This window comes from Glycine soja, chromosome 6, assembly GCF_004193775.1.
Source record: "Glycine soja cultivar W05 chromosome 6, ASM419377v2, whole genome shotgun sequence".
NCBI lineage: Eukaryota > Viridiplantae > Streptophyta > Magnoliopsida > Fabales > Fabaceae > Glycine > Glycine soja.
Window position 1 is genome coordinate 46,150,557 of NC_041007.1, and position 18,543 is coordinate 46,169,099.

Below are 18,543 nucleotides of genomic sequence, written 5' to 3' on the forward strand. Positions count from 1 at the left end.
TCTTTAGCTTCTTTTTTTTCCACTTCCAAATGCCCAATTTTATGATGGTTAAATATCAGTTGGTATTAAAATTTGTCAACTCAAACCTCCTTAAGTTCGATCGATCTTGGCTTGTGTGTACAGAAAAAGATGTCAATTCTTCAAATAGATTTCAATATCTTGAGGATAAAGGATCTCAATATCTTGAAGATTAGTCTTTTTGGCTTTCGGTCGAGAAATAGATTTATATACGATGTTGATGCTACTGTGAAGTGTCTTCTCTATGAGTTGATGCTCTGAAATTCGTTTACAACATATTTAAATCAACGCTGGATTTTGCTACAGAAGGATGATTTTGGTGTAATGTATATCTGATATATCTGTTCTGTTTTGTTTTATTCGATAGCACCATAAATATAAGTTTAATTAAAACAAGTTTTCTTTTTCTTTTCATCCAACAACACTCGTTGATAACTACAATCTGACACAAACATCACTTGAAATATTAAGAGTTTATATCTTTTACGTTATTTTAAAAATAATTTCTATTTCCAGTTCAATAAATTAGTTTGACAATTTCGTTAAAAATACTAATGTAGATATTGGTGAATGTTTTTTTATTAATCAAAATTAAAGAGGAATAATATTGGACGAATGTCTATCCATCTTTTTATAACGTATTTTTAGATAAGTGGGTTTATGCTAATAGTCATTCTTTGAATGTAGTCGAGCTATTTTAATATGTTGAAAAAAGTTAAGCAACAAAGAAGTGTGGGAAAAAAGTATCCATTATTTTATATCCTTAGATGAAAACCGTGTGTAGTGTAGGAGTTGTCTACAAGTGAAACCGTGACTCTGTGTGACTGCGTGGAATTTGGTCCTACCAACAATAATTAACTAGTACTAGTTTGCTTACCCCTCACCAAAACAAAAACCAGTGGCTTCACCTGCCACTGGTTTTTCCAAATATTTCGCATGTTTTTTCCCCTTTACTTACTTTTGTGGAATCTTTATATAAGTAACCCCTTCTCTCCATTTGTTTCATCAAACCTGCCAGTTTTCTTCTAACAATTACCTCACACTTTTAGATATCAACTTTTGTTGTTTTCTTCTGTCATCAAGAAAAGCAAAGAGCTACTATTGATTAGAGAAGCACAAGGAGATGAGTTCATCACAGAGAGCTTGGATTGTTGCAGCCAGTGTTGGAGTTGTTGAGGCCTTGAAGGACCAAGGGGTGTGTAGGTGGAATCACACTTTGAAGTCAGCTCAACATGTCATAAAGAGCCATATTGGATCATTTTCACAGGCTAAGAACCTTTCCTTTTCTTCTTCTATGGTTTCCACCTCTTCAAGACTAAAGGGAAAGCAATCAGAGGAGTCCTTAAGAACTGTTATGTACTTAAGTTGTTGGGGTCCCAACTAGAGAACAAGATCAATAGGGATATAAAAAAAAAAATTGATTTTTGAAGCTAGGCCATAAAGACAATATAGAGGCCTGAGATTCTATGGTTGTATTGGTTCTTGTATAGCGAAAGAGGTACTGTTTGTCCACTGTGACAAATTGATGATGTAAACGTAATTATAAATGAAAAGTCAGATTTTTCCAAATTGAAAATGCCTTACACTTCATCATTTATCCATATTCTCACTTTTAGTCTGAGAACTTCAAGTTTAGTATAGCGATTGGAAGCAGCAGCCATGCTTACAAAGGAATGCGCTCAAGTATCTTTTAAGTGTAAATAATTGAATAATTAAATGAACATAATTAATTACTCTCAAGAAGCTCCCAACATATGGTTTCTTAGTACTTTTTAGTTCTAACTGAAGAATACTGGGTCAAACTTCAAGTAAAATAAGCAATTTTCTATTCAAGCACTAAAGCCCAAAATAATGATTTCTTCTCCTTCTTCTCTAATCTGATAAATAAGAGCATTGCATTCATTATAAACAAAAATAGAAAACAAGTATTAAAAGAATGAGCTTACACGAATAATAATATATTGCATAACAAAGTTTAAAATGTTTACGCAAATAAACAGAAACTAATCCTGCATGCTCATAAAAAATAAAAATAAAAATAAAAAATTTGAGAGGTTGTATGAACAAATGCTAATGCTATCTATGTTAGCAGCATTTATATACAAATACTTCTTTACCATTGAACATCGTTTGTAGTTTATTGTTTACATGTTGATTATATGTATTTGTTAATTTTGCTGATCTACTATTTACTCGAATACCTAACATGTAATCTCGGACAGTAATTGCAGCTTTTGATATTCTCCTTTTCAACACTTCAGTTGAATGAGACTGCACATCAGGCTCCTTTCTTTAAGCTGTCAACACATAGTGAAAATCAATCATTAAGTAACTAAGTAAAACATTTCATGTCTAAGTAATAAATGAACAAGTCTTCTAATTTGTCAAAAATTGACCACAAATCTTTGTTTTGATTGACATAAACAGAAGCTTAACTAAGCTGAACCTTTTTTTTTCTTCTTATTCATTCCATCAAAAAGAGAAACACCACTGAAAAATTAAAAAGATAACAGCAAAATATCAAGAGGCATTGAAACAATATATAGTTACCTCAAGGACAGACATGTTGTGGAAGATATCATTCAATTCCTGTAAGAGCAACTTCTCTTGCGCGACAACTCTCGCTAACTCTGATAGCAACTCAGCAGTCTTACCAGCCTGATTATGGAGGAATTTCAATTTCAATTTTAAGTCATCACCAAACAATAACAAGACTAGTGCAGGGAGATATAAGGTTGGCCCAATAGTTGGGGAAGGGTGAAGGGAGAAGTGAGGGGAGAGAGGTCATGGGTTAGAATCCCTCCAAGGCTCCAATTGAAATTGCTAACAAAAACCAACAAACTAATATTTGTCAAAAAAAATAAAAAAACAAGGCTAGTGCAGTGTTAACAAACATACCAAGGGTGAAAAGGTAGATAGCACTGACTTTATAGAATCAGCTAGATCAGATGCACGCCGCTGAGCAATGGACACTAATTGCATATCCACCTGTGAGCATAAGTATAAGATTAAGAATTCTTTAAACAGATGTTCTTTTTATACTGAGGTAAGGCCTAATTGTCTTTTAGTTTACTTACTTTTGCACCTTCCAAGAGAGGAACTTTGCATACAACAGACTGCAAACACTCTTTCATTATGGTAATTCCAGTTAGATGTTGCCTTTCCATACTTCCCCATGTTTCCAACAGCTTCATCTATCAACCCATAACAAACACAAATTAAGTAAAAAATTAAGCCTCTTAAGATAATAATGGCATAATGCAAATACGCACTTATCAATTAGAATCCATTTCAATCAATTCAATCTTAATTAAATGAGATACACCACTACACTCACTTGAGAATGCAGTACAAAATTTAGCTTCATCTCAATCTTTTCTCTCTCAAGCTCTATCCTCTTTTGCATCACTGAATGCCGCAACTTGGCTAGACCATCCAAAACATATATCAAGTTGCTCTACACATGTACACAACAATTCACAAAGACATTAACCCCGTTAGACATCCAATATAAAACCATTTCATAAACAAGCAATCCCAAAACCTTACACAAAGAAACATAATATTTATACATTACTAGCATGTTTTGATTTAGCTGAGTATGGAAAAATAATTGACAGTATCATTCTATTAGAAAATGTCATGTATGGAGTAAGTTCATTAACTTTCATAATAACTATCTTAAACTCTTCATCATTCTAAGAGCATTCATTGTTTTAAGGATGATTTATGATTGGTTAACAGTATATGCATATTAAAACTTTTAAAACTCATTATGCCTATTAGTATTAAACTATATTCTTTTTTCCGAAAGTTCTTTAGTGAAGGTGCAAAAATAAGTGATTTCTCCAGAATGAACTGAATAAAAATCCTTAACAAATCTGTGTACTCCAATTGAGTTGCAAACTACAAAATTCATGAGTGTGAGCAATACCTCAGCCTGAAGAGACATGGTGTGATTCGCATCATTTGCTCTAGCATTTGCAAACCGCCATTGAATCAACCGGTTATGAAGCAGACGCAACTGATGAACCACCTCACATGTTGAAGGTTTCTTAGTCCTAAAGAGATCAAAACCCATGCTAAGAATCTTCTCCACTCTCTTGTGTTGAGGTCTCAAGCTTGAAAACGACAACGGCTTGTCCTTACTTTCCAAAGACAAAGGAGGTGACCCTGATCTCCCAGGAGACAATGCCCACTGAGACTTGGAACTCATGTACCCAATAAGCGAATTAGCCCTCTTCATAGCTTTCTGTGTAATAAACTTCTTCATCATCCATGAATCATCAGAGGATAAAGGGTCTGAATCAGAAGCTTCTCCTTTTCTACCACTTCTTGTCATCATGTACTTAGATGAAACCTCCCTACCCAATTTCCTCGAACTAAATGTTCTTTGCAGAGAAACAGAATCCAAACTCGTATTATCTGATTCAGAATCAATTGAGTTCTTAGAACAATGAAAGTTTTTCTTGAGGGCATTTTCATCCAGAGAGAGTCTTCCCGGAGCAATATGAGAACTCGGTTTCTTCACCACCGGCGAAGCAGGAAATTTTGCAGAGAAACCATTCCTCGTGGACTTGCCATTAATGTATTGATCTTGATCGTTTTCTTCCGACCCATTGATGTTATTTCTGAACTCTCTGAGGCTCCTCTGTTTCGTGAGAACAGAGAAAACAGAGCCTGTTCTGTTTGTGGGTGTCTGGTTCTGATTCTGATGATTTTCTTCCCTTTCTTTGAGCCTCTCATTGCCGATATGATCCGCGAGAGTGGAGGAGTTTCTCTTCGCTGCCCGGTGGAACCGGGGAAGCGGAGAAGCTGAACCGGGGAAGCGGAGAAGCTGAACCGGGTTCGGGCGAACCGGTCGAGTGTGGAGACATGAACCGGGAACTTACTTGACGGATTCTGGGTTTGGGAGAATAAGGAGAGACAGAGTCATTGGAATCGCTCTTCATGGGAAGAAAAAAATGAAGGATTATAGAAACTGGGCTCAGGAAACAGAACAGAACAGAGTGTTTGCAGAGGTAGCAGAGAACAGAGGATGTTTTAATGTGTGAAACAGTGAATGTAACATAACACTGTAACAGCGAGCGATTGAAAAAGGCGCGGCAAAATATTAATACAGAGATGTGCTCTGGCAAATGTGGAGATGGTTCCTTTTTACTTTCAGTTTAAATTATTCAACTATGTTCTTGTTGAGAATTAGAGACAGAGGAGATTCTTGGATGCAAATATATAAGGTAATTTTTATATAGAAAATTTATCATCTTATCATTCATATTTTCTTAAAACCATCTTATTCTTATAATTTATTATTTGTTGCAACCTGCAAGTAATCATTAGAAACCGTAATACTAATTAGTTTTGAAAATATAAAAAACCGAAAGATTATATTACTTAGATATTGAAGCATGTCGCGGCACGTTAAATAATATTTGAAAATATAAGTAATGGATTCTTATAAATATTTAAAAAATATTTTCTTTATATGTAAATTAAAATAACTACTTTAAATGAGAGTATTTTAAAGAATTGTTCTCGAAGGATAGTATTTTCAGAAATTTTTATTTAATGAGAGAACTTTTAAAGATTTTTTGTTTTACCAAAGACAATTTTTGAGGGATTGCTCTTACTCTTTTATTTCTTTTATTTCTTTTAACATTTTTTCATTTATATTTTATACAAAATTTTAATATTTTTAAAACAAATTATTAACAGTTTAGAATAACAAAAATAATCGTGTATTGTTTTTGTTTTAAAGCTAACATATAAAAATACAAAGAGAAGAGAGCAAAGTAAAAAAAAAAAACTTGAAATACCATTCAACCAACACGTGACATAGTGGGATAGTTTCTATAATATTATTGATAATATTGTATTTTAATAAATCTAAAATACAAGTTATATATTCAAAATATTTATTAATTATAATTTTTAGGTAATATAAAGTAAATTTTTATTTTGCATATTGCACATATTAAGAATGTATTGTAAACATTATATTATGGTCCTAAATTTTTTTTTCAATCCTTGCTAATAATGGAGACATAGATGATAACGATGATGGCAGCTGATATTGTAGCATTAATGGGACAATAAAGGATCATATTTAAAACCTCTAGTAAGTTAGAAGTAGTGGTTGATTGGAGGCAAATATGGGAAAGTGATGGTTTTGTTTTAACAAAGTGGTGAAATTGTGAAGCCAACAAGGGGAGAAGTGTTTATGCTGAGAATTCCGCCAGTTTCTGTAACGCCGGCAGTTTGATTCTCTGAATATCTGCTCTTGTTTCTAACTTTGGAATGTCAAAGGGACTTATTTATAAACTTTAATTATTACTATTAGTATTTTATTTTTAATGTTGATATGTGAATTGTACAGGTGAAATTAAATATGTTAATTTTATGGCTGTAAATTGTAATTATTGATCATAAAATATGTAAAAACAAAATCATATAGTATAATTAAAGTAAATATATATTAAATTATATTTATAAAAATTAATAAATTTATTTACAAAGTATCAGTAAATAGGAGTATTTAAATATAATTATTATCAACGTAATAAGTCGAAATAATTAATTAATATTTTATATATATATATATATATATATATATATATTCAATCAATATAGTTAAGATTATGAAAACTAGATTAGGTAAAAGATATAGGAATTTAGATAAATAAGCGATAAAAGAATTTTAAATCAATATGCAAATTTAAAATAAAAAAGGATAACTAAAAGAGATAAGCATAATTCGTTTCTAAGAAATCAGATCAATCTTCCATAAAATTAAATTGAACATGAAAGGGGACAATTAGTTTAAATTAGATAAGAGATAAAAGAATTTGAATAAGGAGATAACAGAGAAAGAAGATAAATTTTAAGAAAGAAACTGTTGAGAGTGAGTAATATTTGCGACGGGAACACCTATACTTCATTTTTGTTTGAGAAAAAAAAAATCTAAACAAAAATAAACATGAAATAGTGAAGCTCTCTGGAGGCTGTATAGCTTTTCTAATATAGTGAATTACTAATTTAGTAATACCTTTATTCTTATATATTTTGTTTTCAATTAGGAGTATCTCTCACCTCACTCTATAGGAAATTAATAACTCCATAAGAAATTAATCTCACTCACATTATATAATTAAAAAAAAATTGTACACATACAAAATCAAAACAAATTATCTCAGTTAAATAAATTTTTTTCTTAGGGACATGTATAAGGACACAAATAATACTAAATTAGAACATTTTTATTTTTTTTATTAAATGAGAAACAAAACCTACTAAAAGTTTTAATTTTTAATAAATTTTAACTAATCACAGAGAGAATTTAAAAAAAAAAGTGTTAAGAAGAGACAGATCGTTAACATTTTTTAATCGTAGTATGAATTAACATGTACTAAGGGATTAACAATAACTCACGTACCATAATCAATTAAATGAGATAAAATTGATAAATCATCTATGTCTCTAGATTAAAAGAATCCTTTTTTAGGATAAATTAAAAGAATCCTACATGCACGTATTAATTATTGACTAAAAAATTATAAATTAATTTATGATATATACAAAATTGTCCTCATGCACGTATTAATAATTGTCTTTTATATTATTATTTTTAAATTAAAATATCATTAATTACTTTACAAATTTATAGTCAATAAATAATAAATATTGAAGATTTTATAAAATATCATTCTATTTATAGTTTCCCTTCTAAGGAATATAAAAGATTTTTTGTGTGTACAATGAAGACAAAGAGGACCAAATCTAACATGTCATGCATCTATCTCAATTTGCATCACTAGGTTCATCCTAGTGGGTATGAAATGAATAACATGACTAACAACATTAGTTAATTAAGGTAAAAAAGTAATAAAGTGGAATGAGTGAGGTGACCAATCCCACTAATTTTAGCATAATTTTTAATAAATAATACAAATTATTCACAAATTTAATGTTACTAACAAAATTAACTAACTTTATTAATGAAAGTGAATTGGTTAAAAGAATCATATATAAAGGGTGAAGGAATTATTACTCTTTCAATTTGCACACAAGTTTTTTTTTGTTAGATTTATAAGTACTAGAGATAACTAGCGAAAGTTTATAACAACTCATACATCCTACTTAATCACCTGAATTAAGACCCTTGATTGTACACACAAGTATTTCATAACTACTAAATGGAATTTAATTTGATTAATGGGTTAGCAATTATTCAACTTAAAAAAAACTTCTTAATAAAATAAAAACTTCAATATATTTTTAATCTCTCAAATTTGAGAAACTTTTAGATTTGGATCTAAAAACTAATAAGTAGTGTCTCGTTGCGATAAAGGAACCCGCACATGAACACTGCCAGCTAAAGCATGTGCAATTCCAAATCTAGAAAGAACTGAAGTTGGGTGGTTTCACTGTGTTTGGTAGACATGATCGTGAGTCTATTGGGTGTGTCAACCATGGGGTTGGTTTTTGCCTATTTGAGTCAACTTTTGTTGGTTGTTGATAACTATTGTGTATAAGTATATTTTGGGATTAAATCATATAAAACCCCTTTCATTAGCTAGAAGCAGGAGAAGCCATCATTAGGACTCATTCATTCATTTCATTTCCTTTCTTATCTATTTCCTTCATTACTCATTACCCTCTAGCAATTGTAAAGTCTCTCATGACAATGAGAGACTAAAACTCCTTTTTATTGGGAGCTTAGCAACCAACTGCTCTTTATGTAATTATTCTTCCTATCTATTTAATATTATTTCTTTTTCATTATCATTTTCTGTGCTTAATTTTTTTTATGGTTTGATCATCCATATGCATGATAAGTTTTAGGGGTGACACTGGGAAGTGTTATTTTATTCTCTAATAGAACTGAAAATGTATCTAAATAATTCATCTCTAGGGATAGAATGATCTTATTTGGCATGTTATATATCTTTATTCTTAATGTAATTTAACTATTTTACCTCTTAAAGAGATTTGAGAGAGAAAATAGATAAATTAGACTCTTTCAGTTCATGGATATGATTAAAGTATATGAGTAGATGCATATGATAATTGGAATAATCTTAAATAGAGAAAAATCGTCAACATTACATTAAGAGTAGCTTTGGTAAGCTAAGCTCCTAACATTCTCATCTCTTAAGTCAACTTTTCTTCTAATATTGACTTCTCTTATCTTTTTTGTTTTAATTAATTGATTTACTTTTATGGTTGTTTTTCTCTCTTGTGTATTTTAATTTAATTTTATGCCAAAGTATTTTACTATTCTTTTCATAACCTTTTAAACCAATTTAATTATTGTTTGAAAAATTTATATTTATCTACCTAAGTATAAACAAAGTCTCTGTAAACTCGACACTTGGATTTTTATTTTAACTTTACTACTTGTATACATTGGTGTACTTGTCAATTGATCAACAGTTGTTTATGGTCGCATATCTATAAGGCACTTGACGGTTCTTTCACTTTATATTGGGGGGTTTGATTTCAAGATCTACAGCGCAAAAGGGGGAAAATATACCATTTTCAATTGCTTTCCTCATTGTTCTTGTACTTAATAGATTTCGCCAAAAGGAAAAAAAAAAAAAGAGGTTACCAACATTTGGAAGAAAAGAAAAAGAAAGAGAAAAGAACTTGTTACAACGATGGTCAACATCGCCAGAGGGAGAAAAAGGATATGTGAGAAAAATACATCTTGTAGTAGTGGCTAAAAGCCGAATTTGACCGCTATTATCAAGGTTGACTTTAAAAGTGATAGAAGGATCCTTCAAAATCATTGTAAAAAGATAAGAAGATCAAAATGAATTTTTGAAAAGAGAAAATACCAAAGTAAACAATAAATAAATAAAAGATCAAATAAATCATTTAATTAAAAATGATAAACACTTTACTTTTGTACTTAAATTTGTTAGACACTGACGACGATTAGGTCTCTCAAAGATGAAAAATTAAATTTTTGTTCTCGAATTTGCAAAAAGTGTAAACGGGCCCAAGTCTATGGACTGGCCCGTGGGGCCCATGGTCCGCGTGGGTTACGAACTAATTTTTTTAAACAGTTCATGGTTATGTCATATTTTTTGACCCGCCCCGCTTAACCCGCGGACTTTGCGAGTTTGGCCCGCGGGTTGCTCTCATTTGACCCTGACCTAATTATATTAGGTTTGATTTTCTCTTTTTCACTCTAAACTTTTCTTTTAAAATAACAGATAAATAAATATATTAGATATGATAAAGATTTAAAGATAAAAATAAAAGATTTAAATTAAAATATGATAAAGATAAAAAAGGATAAGATAACAAAAATAAAAGATAACAAAAATAAAAGATTAAGATAAAAAAAGATAAATGATAACATGCTAAAAATATTTCTTTTTGATATTTTTTCGATCTTTTTTTCTTTTAATCTATCATTTTCATATCTATAAGACATAAATAATAAAAATATAAATTCTTATCATTTAAGCTAAAAATAATTGTTAAATAAATATTTTTAAAGATATTTCAATATATTTTTATTATAAAAAATAGCTCACATCATATATAGCAGTTATCATTGTAGGCTAAGAACACTTTTTTCTTCACGGTTTTTCTCTACCACGTAATTACGCACGCGCACAAGTCATACGACTTTTTCCCTTACAAGGAAAACAAAACGCGACTCACATCGAGAAGGCTCAAGCTACTTCAAATATGAAATCATTTGTTGGAGATGTTTAAATTTCATATTTTAGATTTATTGCTTGAATTTTCTTTTGTTAAGACATTATTTATTTTATTGATGTAATTGACTAATTATTGAGATTTTATTTACATTTATATTGAACTTAATTTGATTATATTGTATTTTTATTAAAATTAAAATTCTTTTAAAATTAGGCTCGCGGACCTGCCAGTTTGACCTGCAGAGCGGGGGCGGACCAATTTATTTGATCCGTGGAAGAAGCGGGGCGAACTGGCCCGATCCGCTGCCAATGCAGACTTATGCGAGCGGACCTTACGCGGGACGGGCCGGTCCACTTATCCACCCCTATGACAAACTAATCATATTGTTAGTTTTTTCTCTTAACTCAAATAGTTAGATCTACATGATATTCTTAGTTATGACATACACTACTGGATGAAAATAACTTAAATGATATAACTATAGGAAGAATTCAGATGAAAATAATTTTAATGACAACTAAAATAACAATAAATAATTAAATTAAGAGATTAAAATACTAATAAGTGATTAAATTTATGGATTAAAATTACAGCAAGTGATTCAACGAACAAATAAAATAAGATCTTTTTAATACATAATAACAATGTCAACTATCAATCGTCATCGAAATCATTTAGGCACAGTCCTTTGAGTTTACAAGAGGAAACTAACAATAAAATTTATTTATTATATTTTTACAAATTTAAAAACAAAATTTTAATTTTTTTATATTTCACGAAGTATATGTAACACCTAACAAATTGTATTCCCCCATAAAAAAAATAAAAATAGTGAGTTAAAGATAATCCTTTTTGGAATAGGGCAGTAGTAGCACTAGCACCGTAGCAGGAGGCAGGAGGCAGGAGGTGAGTTACCTTATATCGTGGAGTGCAGCAGATTGAGAGCACTTGGTTACCCTTTTCACTCAAAAACAATGCGAAACCTTTTGTAGCCGAAGGCAAACTCAAATAACCATGTCCACCACCACAATCCCTTCATCCCTCTTATCTCCCAGCCTATCCTCCTTCAAACTCTCGTTCCCTTCCACCAAACTCCAACCCTTGAGTCCCCAATTCAGATGCAACCGTATTGGCTTTTCCTTTTCTTCCCCCACCTTCTCTCCGTGGAAGCGTTTCGCTGTAAACGACAACAACAAGGAGAGTGACAACGGCGATGTTTTGACTGGGTTGGATGAAGTGGAGAAAGAGGCGCGTGGAAATAGCACCATGCCCGAACGCTTTAGGTACCTCGCCAAAGAAGTTCCGAGTCTTCCTGTTAGGTGGCCATGGCTTGTGGGTCAGTCCCATTTCTCTCTCTCTCTCTCTCTCTCTCTGCATTTTCTTATTGAGGGAAATACAGAAAAAAATGATTTTTTTTTCTTTTTTTCATTTTCAGCTGAATAATTAATTGTGTTAATCTGATTTGGAAAGTTATTATGAAGAATGGTGTTAGGCATTTTGTGAAGGTTATATTTGATTGAAGGGTAGATGGGCAAATAGGACTGTTTGAATTTTAGTACTGTTTTTTGCGTTTTGTGTACTGGTTAAACATTTTGCATACACAGTCATTCACGGACTGGGACTTTGATATACAAAATGATACAATTTTGGTGGATGATATTGTTCAATTCTGATGAAATTCAGTTCCAAATCTTGACAATTTTAGGGGTGCTGTAATTCTATACGATCTGTTGGAGTCTATGAAGCAGACTCTGACATGGACACTGGGGGACACCCTATACAAACACAAACAGAGAGATTCTAATGAAATGAAATGAAATGAGTAACATATAACAAAATATCTAAATTTATCAACCTTCTATGTTTTTTCAAGTGTATTAGTTGTGTAAAGGTGACAACTTAAGTGTTCATGCCAACAAAATATAATTTTTAAATTGGACACCTAATAAGAAGTGTTTAGGGTTTGTCGATGTCGGAAATGTGTCCAACACAGCGGCACTCTGAACAAGAAAGATGTCCGAGCTTCATAGGTTGGAGTAGTGATTATATAAACTATAAAGTCGATTGGAAGAGGTTATCATGCATCCCATGGGTGATGGGTGTGTATTTAGGTTTTTCCTCCACGAGGGGTTTTCTAAATCAAATAAAATTGTTGTCCAATTAAAACTGAAACTGATGAAATTAGAAAACCATTTTTTTTTTCGTTGTAGTTTGGTTTGATTTTCAGTATCTATTGTTAAAACTGAGTTGAATAAAGCTGACCTACACCTTTAATGTACTTATATCAATTTGAACCATTACATAATAGTATTTCAAACTTTTGATAATGGTAGTATGTGATTCCGTGGGTGTTGGGCATTTTGTTTATGCTTAAACTATGAGTTTAATGACATTAACAATGCATAACCAATTAACACTATGTGACTTTATTTACTATGAATGGTCCACATAATAATATTTATTGCTCTATTGCTCATTGTTATGTAAATATCAGTTTTAAGGGTTGATGATGACATAATTGGTTATTAAATTTCACTTTATTTAGTTGTCAAATTAAAAACAATTTTTAAAGTCATAAAAATATTAAAAAAAATTGTTAACAGAACCCCATAAGATCAGTTTACCGTGGTTCATATTTGATATTGCACCCAAATCAAACCAAACCACAGAATTTCTTTTTGGTATTTGGTTTGGATGGCTTTTTGTCTAAAAACTAAACTATACTAAATTGTGAACACCCATACACTACCTTATTGATGTTGTTTACAAATATGAAACTAACCTTAGATGTGGAAGTCAAAAGTTATATGCTCTTGGTTACCATTTAAAACATTTTTTGTCCCACTGTTTTGTTTCCTTACTGACTTGTTTCCTCTTTTATGCGATCATGTAATAATTTGATTTCACATCAATGTACAGTACTGGCTTTTATGGTCTATGCTTGGAGAGCTGTTCTATTTGAACTGTCAAACTGGAAGAATGGTGCATTTGCAATTGTTCGTTTTTTAGGATACCTCTTGAAATACGCTTTTGCAGTAGTCTACCAATTCATAGGAAGTCCAATCACATTTTCTATTAGATGCATAGAGGATTTATTTTACACAGTTCGGGCTTCTTACTCTTGGATAATTCACAATGCTCCTGTACCAGACCTGACCATCATCATTATGCTGGCATCAATTGTTTTAGCTATTGGTGAAGCTACTGTACCAAACTCCATCAACGACCAACATAATGTTTTGACTGTATCTGGTCTTATTGGCTATGCTGCTGTTAGAGGATATATTTCTGAACTTTTTTTCTGGACCATTCTGCTTGGGGTGTATGCCTTTTCAAAATTTGTCAAGAAGAGAGATGATGTTTCAGCTGCAATGCCTGTTGCAGCTGTGCTTGCTGGTGTTGGGGAGCCTTGGGTTAGAGCTTTGGTGATTATTTCATACACTGCCTTAGCCATATATCAGTATTCCAAAACGTCCACAGGAGGGAAAGAAGTTGGAGAAGTTGAAACAAGACAGATGAGGCTTCCAATTCCACTTCTTCTTGCATCTTTTGCTATTGGTTTGCGGGTTGCTGCTAAGTGGGTTGGGTATCGGCACTTGACATGGATGAGCAGATGACTGCTGAGAATCGTGTATCTGAGTCTAGGAAAGAATGAATTCTGGTGGTCTATATAGTTGAGGTAGGATTATGATATGGATGGATAGGGGTTTATTTTGTTCTCCATGATGCAATTATTGTAGTGTTCTTTTCATGCTTTTAAATAAGCAGTGAATCACAAGGCTGTGCCTGAGAATATAAGTTCTTGTCAGACTTCAGTAAATGCATTTTGCAATTTTGATTTGTGGCCAGTGCAGCCTAGATCTTATTTGTCATACCAACATTGAGTTTTGTGTTTGAAATTTTGTAGAGAATTATTGGAATGAAATGCAAGAGAAAGGGATGGAATAGAAAAGGAATTTGGATTACCAACAAGGCATATAAATTATATCTCAAGTACAAACAATTCTTTGTAAAATAATTATTTTTTTAAAGATCTATTCTATTCTTGAATCTCATTGTTTAAGAAATTCATATGCTTTAGTTTACAACATGTAATATCTGAGTCAAATTTGAATTTTTATTAGGAAGTGTGTTTATATTTACTTATTTAGTACTCTTTCTTTTACATAAATTTAAGTGAAATAACTAATATAAATTTGAAAATTAAGACATTTTATTAATACACAATTAGTAGAAATGTTTTTTTTTTAAATGTAAGACATGAGTCAAATTGAGATATTTTAAGATATAATTTAAGTCTGTTTTTATAAATTATCAATTCTAATTTCTAATATCTGAATGTTCAAATTAAGTTAAAAGTCAAATCTAATTAATAAGATAACACACATCGTTAACACTATAAAGACACATGTAAGACCATCTTTAATGATGTTGATATAGACAATTTAATTTATATGACTTTTATTTTAAGTAATTCAAATAATTTTTTCTTTAATAAGTATTTTTATTAATAAATTGTTTAACTCACAATTATTTTATTTATTTCTCTTATATTTAATACAAAATTAAGTAACTCATGGATAATAGTTGTTTATATAAATAACTCTCCCAATTTTAAAAAACTCAAAATCACATATGACACATCAAAATATTTTTTTAAACATCCCCATTAAACTATTAAGTCTAATTTTCAATTGACAATAAAATGTTTTCTATCTATTCATACATTAAAATCAGAATTATAGTAATCATACATTTTTCGTAATATTATTATTATTTTTTTCTATTTCTCTTCATCACTTCAACTATTTCCTCCAACATTTTCTTCTCTTTTTCTTAGGTGTCTTGTTTTTTATACAGAAACTACGGTTTTTTTTCCTATTTATATAAATACATTTTCTATTAAAATAAATATTTAGAGAAGTTGAAAAATATGTATAAATTATTATAAATCAATAAAATTTTGATATCTTAGTTCAATTGTTAAAAAAAAATAACATATACAATACAACCATTAAAAATTGGACTGAACCCAAATTTGGACGCCCAAACCCAACCCAAATAATTTAAATCGGGTCGGGTAAGGCTTTCTTATGCTACAGCAACACACATTCCACCGTTGCAAAGACAGAAATTTTAGGGTTTTGGTGTGCCTATATAAGCCTAGCAGCGAATAGGGTTAAGCCGCACCAATTCAAAATCATCGACACTCTCTCGAAGTTAGGTTAGGGTTTAGGGTTTTCCTTCAATTTTTCGCAAAATGCTTCTCCGCACGATGCCTCCCGGGCCTCTCTGAAATCCCACATGACGTGAACGCCCCGATGCACGTGCGAAATTTCCGCCGTTCGTGTTGCAATTTAGCCCCAATTTTTTCCACGGCTGATCTGTGTCAAAGTAACGGCCAAATTTTTCCTCTTTTTCCAATTAGTCTCTCTTTTAGTTTCGATTTAGTGTGTTAAATGCTTACTGAATATTCGCCTTGCTATACCTTCAGCTTCTTTTCGAACACCACCACGTGTTCTCTGAAAACGGAGCTAGTCCTAAAGGCGCAAATTGAAACGCGGTCGTTTTCACTTTGGGGGGCGAGGGTGCTTCCTTTGTTCCTCCGAAAACAGCCATCACATAACTTACTACTCAATTTAGGGTTTATTTATTTGTTTGTCTCGGAATTTCTCGGCGATGATATACCTTATCCGCGCTTCTGAGTTTTCTCGATGAAGCACAGTTGGTTAAAATTTGGTTGAATTTCTTGATATGAGCCCTGCTTTGTGATTAAAACATGTTTTTTATGTTTAATTGTTTTCAATTTTACCTTACATGTGGTTTGCTTTATCAATCATTGGCTATGAGGATACATATATTCAGCTTTAATGCCAGTTCTGCTTCTGAAAATTTGTGATTGAAAGAGCTGTTTAATATCTCTGAGCCTCTCGATGATGTTATATTTAACATTTTTGTTTTTTTTAATGAATTTTTATTGAAATAGGGTATTATTTTTAATACTTGACATTTATTATTATGTGATTTGGTATTTGGTGTATATGAGATTGCTGATGATGATATAATCCACCTTGTTTGAGATGTTGTGGAGCCAAGACCCTGTTTACAGGGAGAACCTCCTTGGTGAAGCTACATTCATATGATATCAATGGATTTAACTGAGGCTTTATGCTATGAGAAAGTATACCCTTGATTTAACAAGGAAGCCTTATACCACTAGGAGAAGTTGTCTACATGGATTATATGATGTCATTTAACACGGTTAAAACCCAAAGCTTCCGATTATTTAATCATACATCTCCCTTGATGATTTCTTCCTAGTGATATTTTAGACTAATAGTATTTCTGAATGACTTCGAATTTTACATATAGTTTTTGTTTACCATTTTGTATCTAAGAAATTATTCCTTGTAGCTTGCTAGAAAGTTACCTATTGTAAATTCACCAATGATGTTACAATCCAACTTGTTAGGTTGTAGTTGATCCAAGACCCTGTTTTCAGGGAGAACCTACTTGGTGTTACTACATTTCCAATGACAGCGACGATTGAACTGAGGTTACCTAGTATTTATATATTTGCTTGTGTTTATGGTGTTTTGGTTAAATTTTGATTTTTTTTTTGAGTTTCACTATACCCTTTTCTTGAATAATTGGATCTGGGTCTGAAAAACTCAAAGATTGAGTGTTGTCATCAGCTTCATCTCTTGTTTAACCCACGAGATAGGAGTTAAATAACAGCACTACATATGTTTTAGAAACATTTTATAACATTTTGTGGATGTCTTTGCATTTTGCACTATTTTGAATGCTTGATCTTGAATGGTTAGTTATTTTTTTTGTTAAATTTATTCTATTGTAAGTGAGTTTTCTGTTGTCTTCTCATGATTACAATTTGTGAATTAGTAATCAGTATTCCTGTATTATTCATAATGTATACTTTTAATGAAATTCCGAACTAATGCTATTGATGTAAATTACTTTGAAGTTTTCTGTGACTCAGCGGTGCAAGAGGAAGAGGTATGTACAAGAGATGTCGTGCAGTATCTTTGTAGGGATAAGTGATTGAAGGTTGTGATGTGAGCTTTGCCTTGTGGTTAACAAACCATGGAGCCATTAAGTCAATTTAGAAATTAATAAAAAATTGAAATAATGATATTATGTAAAAAAATTCATAAGACAATTTTTTTATATGTATTTATTTTTCTTAAGTATTGACAAAAATATTTAAATTATATTTAATGAATAATTAAGTTAATAATATTTCTTTGAGATTGTCATGTGAATGCTTTTTCCTAGATTTTATAGAAATGGATATATAATATAGAAAAGTGTATGATATATACAACTGAGATAACTTTCAGAAAATTATAAAATTGTAAAATTATTTTTACAAAATTGTAAAGTTATAATAATAATGAAGGTGATAATGCCCTGTTTTATTTCCTTTTCGGAAGGTAAGAGAAAAGATAAACTTGAAAAAACATGAAATTTTTTGTTAATTAAAATTCAAGTTTAAAACTCATGTAAATAACTTCCTTTATTCTATATTTAATGAATATATTTTATCTCTTAAAAAACTTTAAATTGTAATTTAAAATTATAAATTATATTAATCAGTTATTTTATTTTATTTAATAGTTACTAAATATTACTAATTGGGTCACTCTTATCCAAATTCATGTGGTTTGTTTGATTAAAAAAGGCTTATTTCTATTTTGGTTAGCTTTTTTTTGAGTCTAATCTGATGCTAATTGCGGGTCGATCCCTGAGTTTAGGTCCTTTTGTCAGATCTAGAGTTTACATATTGGCATCAGATCTAGAGTTTACATATGGTACTCCGCTTTTCGAAAT

At 31.1% G+C, this 18,543-nt stretch overlaps 3 protein-coding genes, 2 long non-coding RNA genes and 6 other non-coding genes across 11 annotated transcripts; 9 read left to right on the forward strand and 2 right to left on the reverse strand.

Moving 5' to 3' along the window:
• Positions 1 to 885: 885 nt before the first annotated feature.
• LOC114417253 lies at positions 886 to 1,587 on the forward strand. The gene has a single exon (XM_028382392.1). It carries the CDS (start codon positions 1,142 to 1,144, stop codon positions 1,400 to 1,402), a length of 261 nt encoding a protein of 86 aa, XP_028238193.1. The 5' UTR covers positions 886 to 1,141; the 3' UTR covers positions 1,403 to 1,587.
• Positions 1,588 to 2,011: 424 nt separating this feature from the next.
• LOC114414376 lies at positions 2,012 to 3,212 on the reverse strand. Its single transcript, XR_003667203.1, has 3 exons — positions 3,096 to 3,212; positions 2,569 to 3,006; positions 2,012 to 2,315 (listed from the first exon to the last, which is right to left on the reverse strand). It is a non-coding gene; the product is annotated as an uncharacterized LOC114414376 (long non-coding RNA).
• A 116-nt stretch (positions 3,213 to 3,328) lies between these two features.
• Positions 3,329 to 4,970, reverse strand: LOC114416362 (QWRF motif-containing protein 3-like). Its single transcript, XM_028381223.1, has 3 exons — positions 4,818 to 4,970; positions 3,953 to 4,669; positions 3,329 to 3,475 (listed from the first exon to the last, which is right to left on the reverse strand). The coding sequence occupies exons 1-3, from the start codon at positions 4,968 to 4,970 to the stop codon at positions 3,329 to 3,331; spliced, it is 1,017 nt and encodes a 338-aa protein (XP_028237024.1).
• Positions 4,971 to 11,528: 6,558 nt separating this feature from the next.
• On the forward strand, positions 11,529 to 14,617 carry LOC114417254. Its single transcript, XM_028382393.1, has 2 exons — positions 11,529 to 12,028; positions 13,612 to 14,617. Exons 1-2 carry the CDS (start codon positions 11,707 to 11,709, stop codon positions 14,307 to 14,309), a joined length of 1,020 nt encoding a protein of 339 aa, XP_028238194.1. The 5' UTR covers positions 11,529 to 11,706; the 3' UTR covers positions 14,310 to 14,617.
• A 1,212-nt stretch (positions 14,618 to 15,829) lies between these two features.
• On the forward strand, positions 15,830 to 17,886 carry LOC114417255. The gene is made up of 2 exons (XR_003667727.1): positions 15,830 to 16,086; positions 16,187 to 17,886. It is a non-coding gene; the product is annotated as an uncharacterized LOC114417255 (long non-coding RNA).
• Positions 15,961 to 16,101, forward strand: LOC114417563. Its single transcript, XR_003667824.1, has one exon. It is a non-coding gene; the product is annotated as a small nucleolar RNA snoR134 (small nucleolar RNA).
• On the forward strand, positions 16,367 to 16,454 carry LOC114417561. Its single transcript, XR_003667822.1, has one exon. It is a non-coding gene; the product is annotated as a small nucleolar RNA U36a (small nucleolar RNA).
• LOC114417527 lies at positions 16,530 to 16,624 on the forward strand. The gene has a single exon (XR_003667791.1). It is a non-coding gene; the product is annotated as a small nucleolar RNA Z223 (small nucleolar RNA).
• Positions 16,742 to 16,857, forward strand: LOC114417532. The gene has a single exon (XR_003667795.1). It is a non-coding gene; the product is annotated as a small nucleolar RNA Z278 (small nucleolar RNA).
• Positions 17,136 to 17,250, forward strand: LOC114417533. Its single transcript, XR_003667796.1, has one exon. It is a non-coding gene; the product is annotated as a small nucleolar RNA Z278 (small nucleolar RNA).
• LOC114417555 lies at positions 17,334 to 17,440 on the forward strand. Its single transcript, XR_003667817.1, has one exon. It is a non-coding gene; the product is annotated as a small nucleolar RNA snoR97 (small nucleolar RNA).
• Positions 17,887 to 18,543: the final 657 nt, after the last annotated feature.

Coding starts and splice junctions, on each gene's coding strand:
- LOC114416362 (XM_028381223.1), bottom strand. CDS start 4,970: ATGAAGAGCGATTCCAATGACTCTGTCTCTCCTTATTCTCCCAAACCC. Junction 4,670..4,817: donor TCAGCTTCTCCGCTTCCCCG/GTTCCACCGGGC, acceptor CTCACGAAACAG/AGGAGCCTCAGAGAGTTCAG. Junction 3,476..3,952: donor CCATGTCTCTTCAGGCTGAG/GTATTGCTCACA, acceptor GTACATGTGTAG/AGCAACTTGATATATGTTTT.
- LOC114417253 (XM_028382392.1), top strand. CDS start 1,142: ATGAGTTCATCACAGAGAGCTTGGATTGTTGCAGCCAGTGTTGGAGTT.
- LOC114417254 (XM_028382393.1), top strand. CDS start 11,707: ATGTCCACCACCACAATCCCTTCATCCCTCTTATCTCCCAGCCTATCC. Junction 12,029..13,611: donor TAGGTGGCCATGGCTTGTGG/GTCAGTCCCATT, acceptor ATCAATGTACAG/TACTGGCTTTTATGGTCTAT.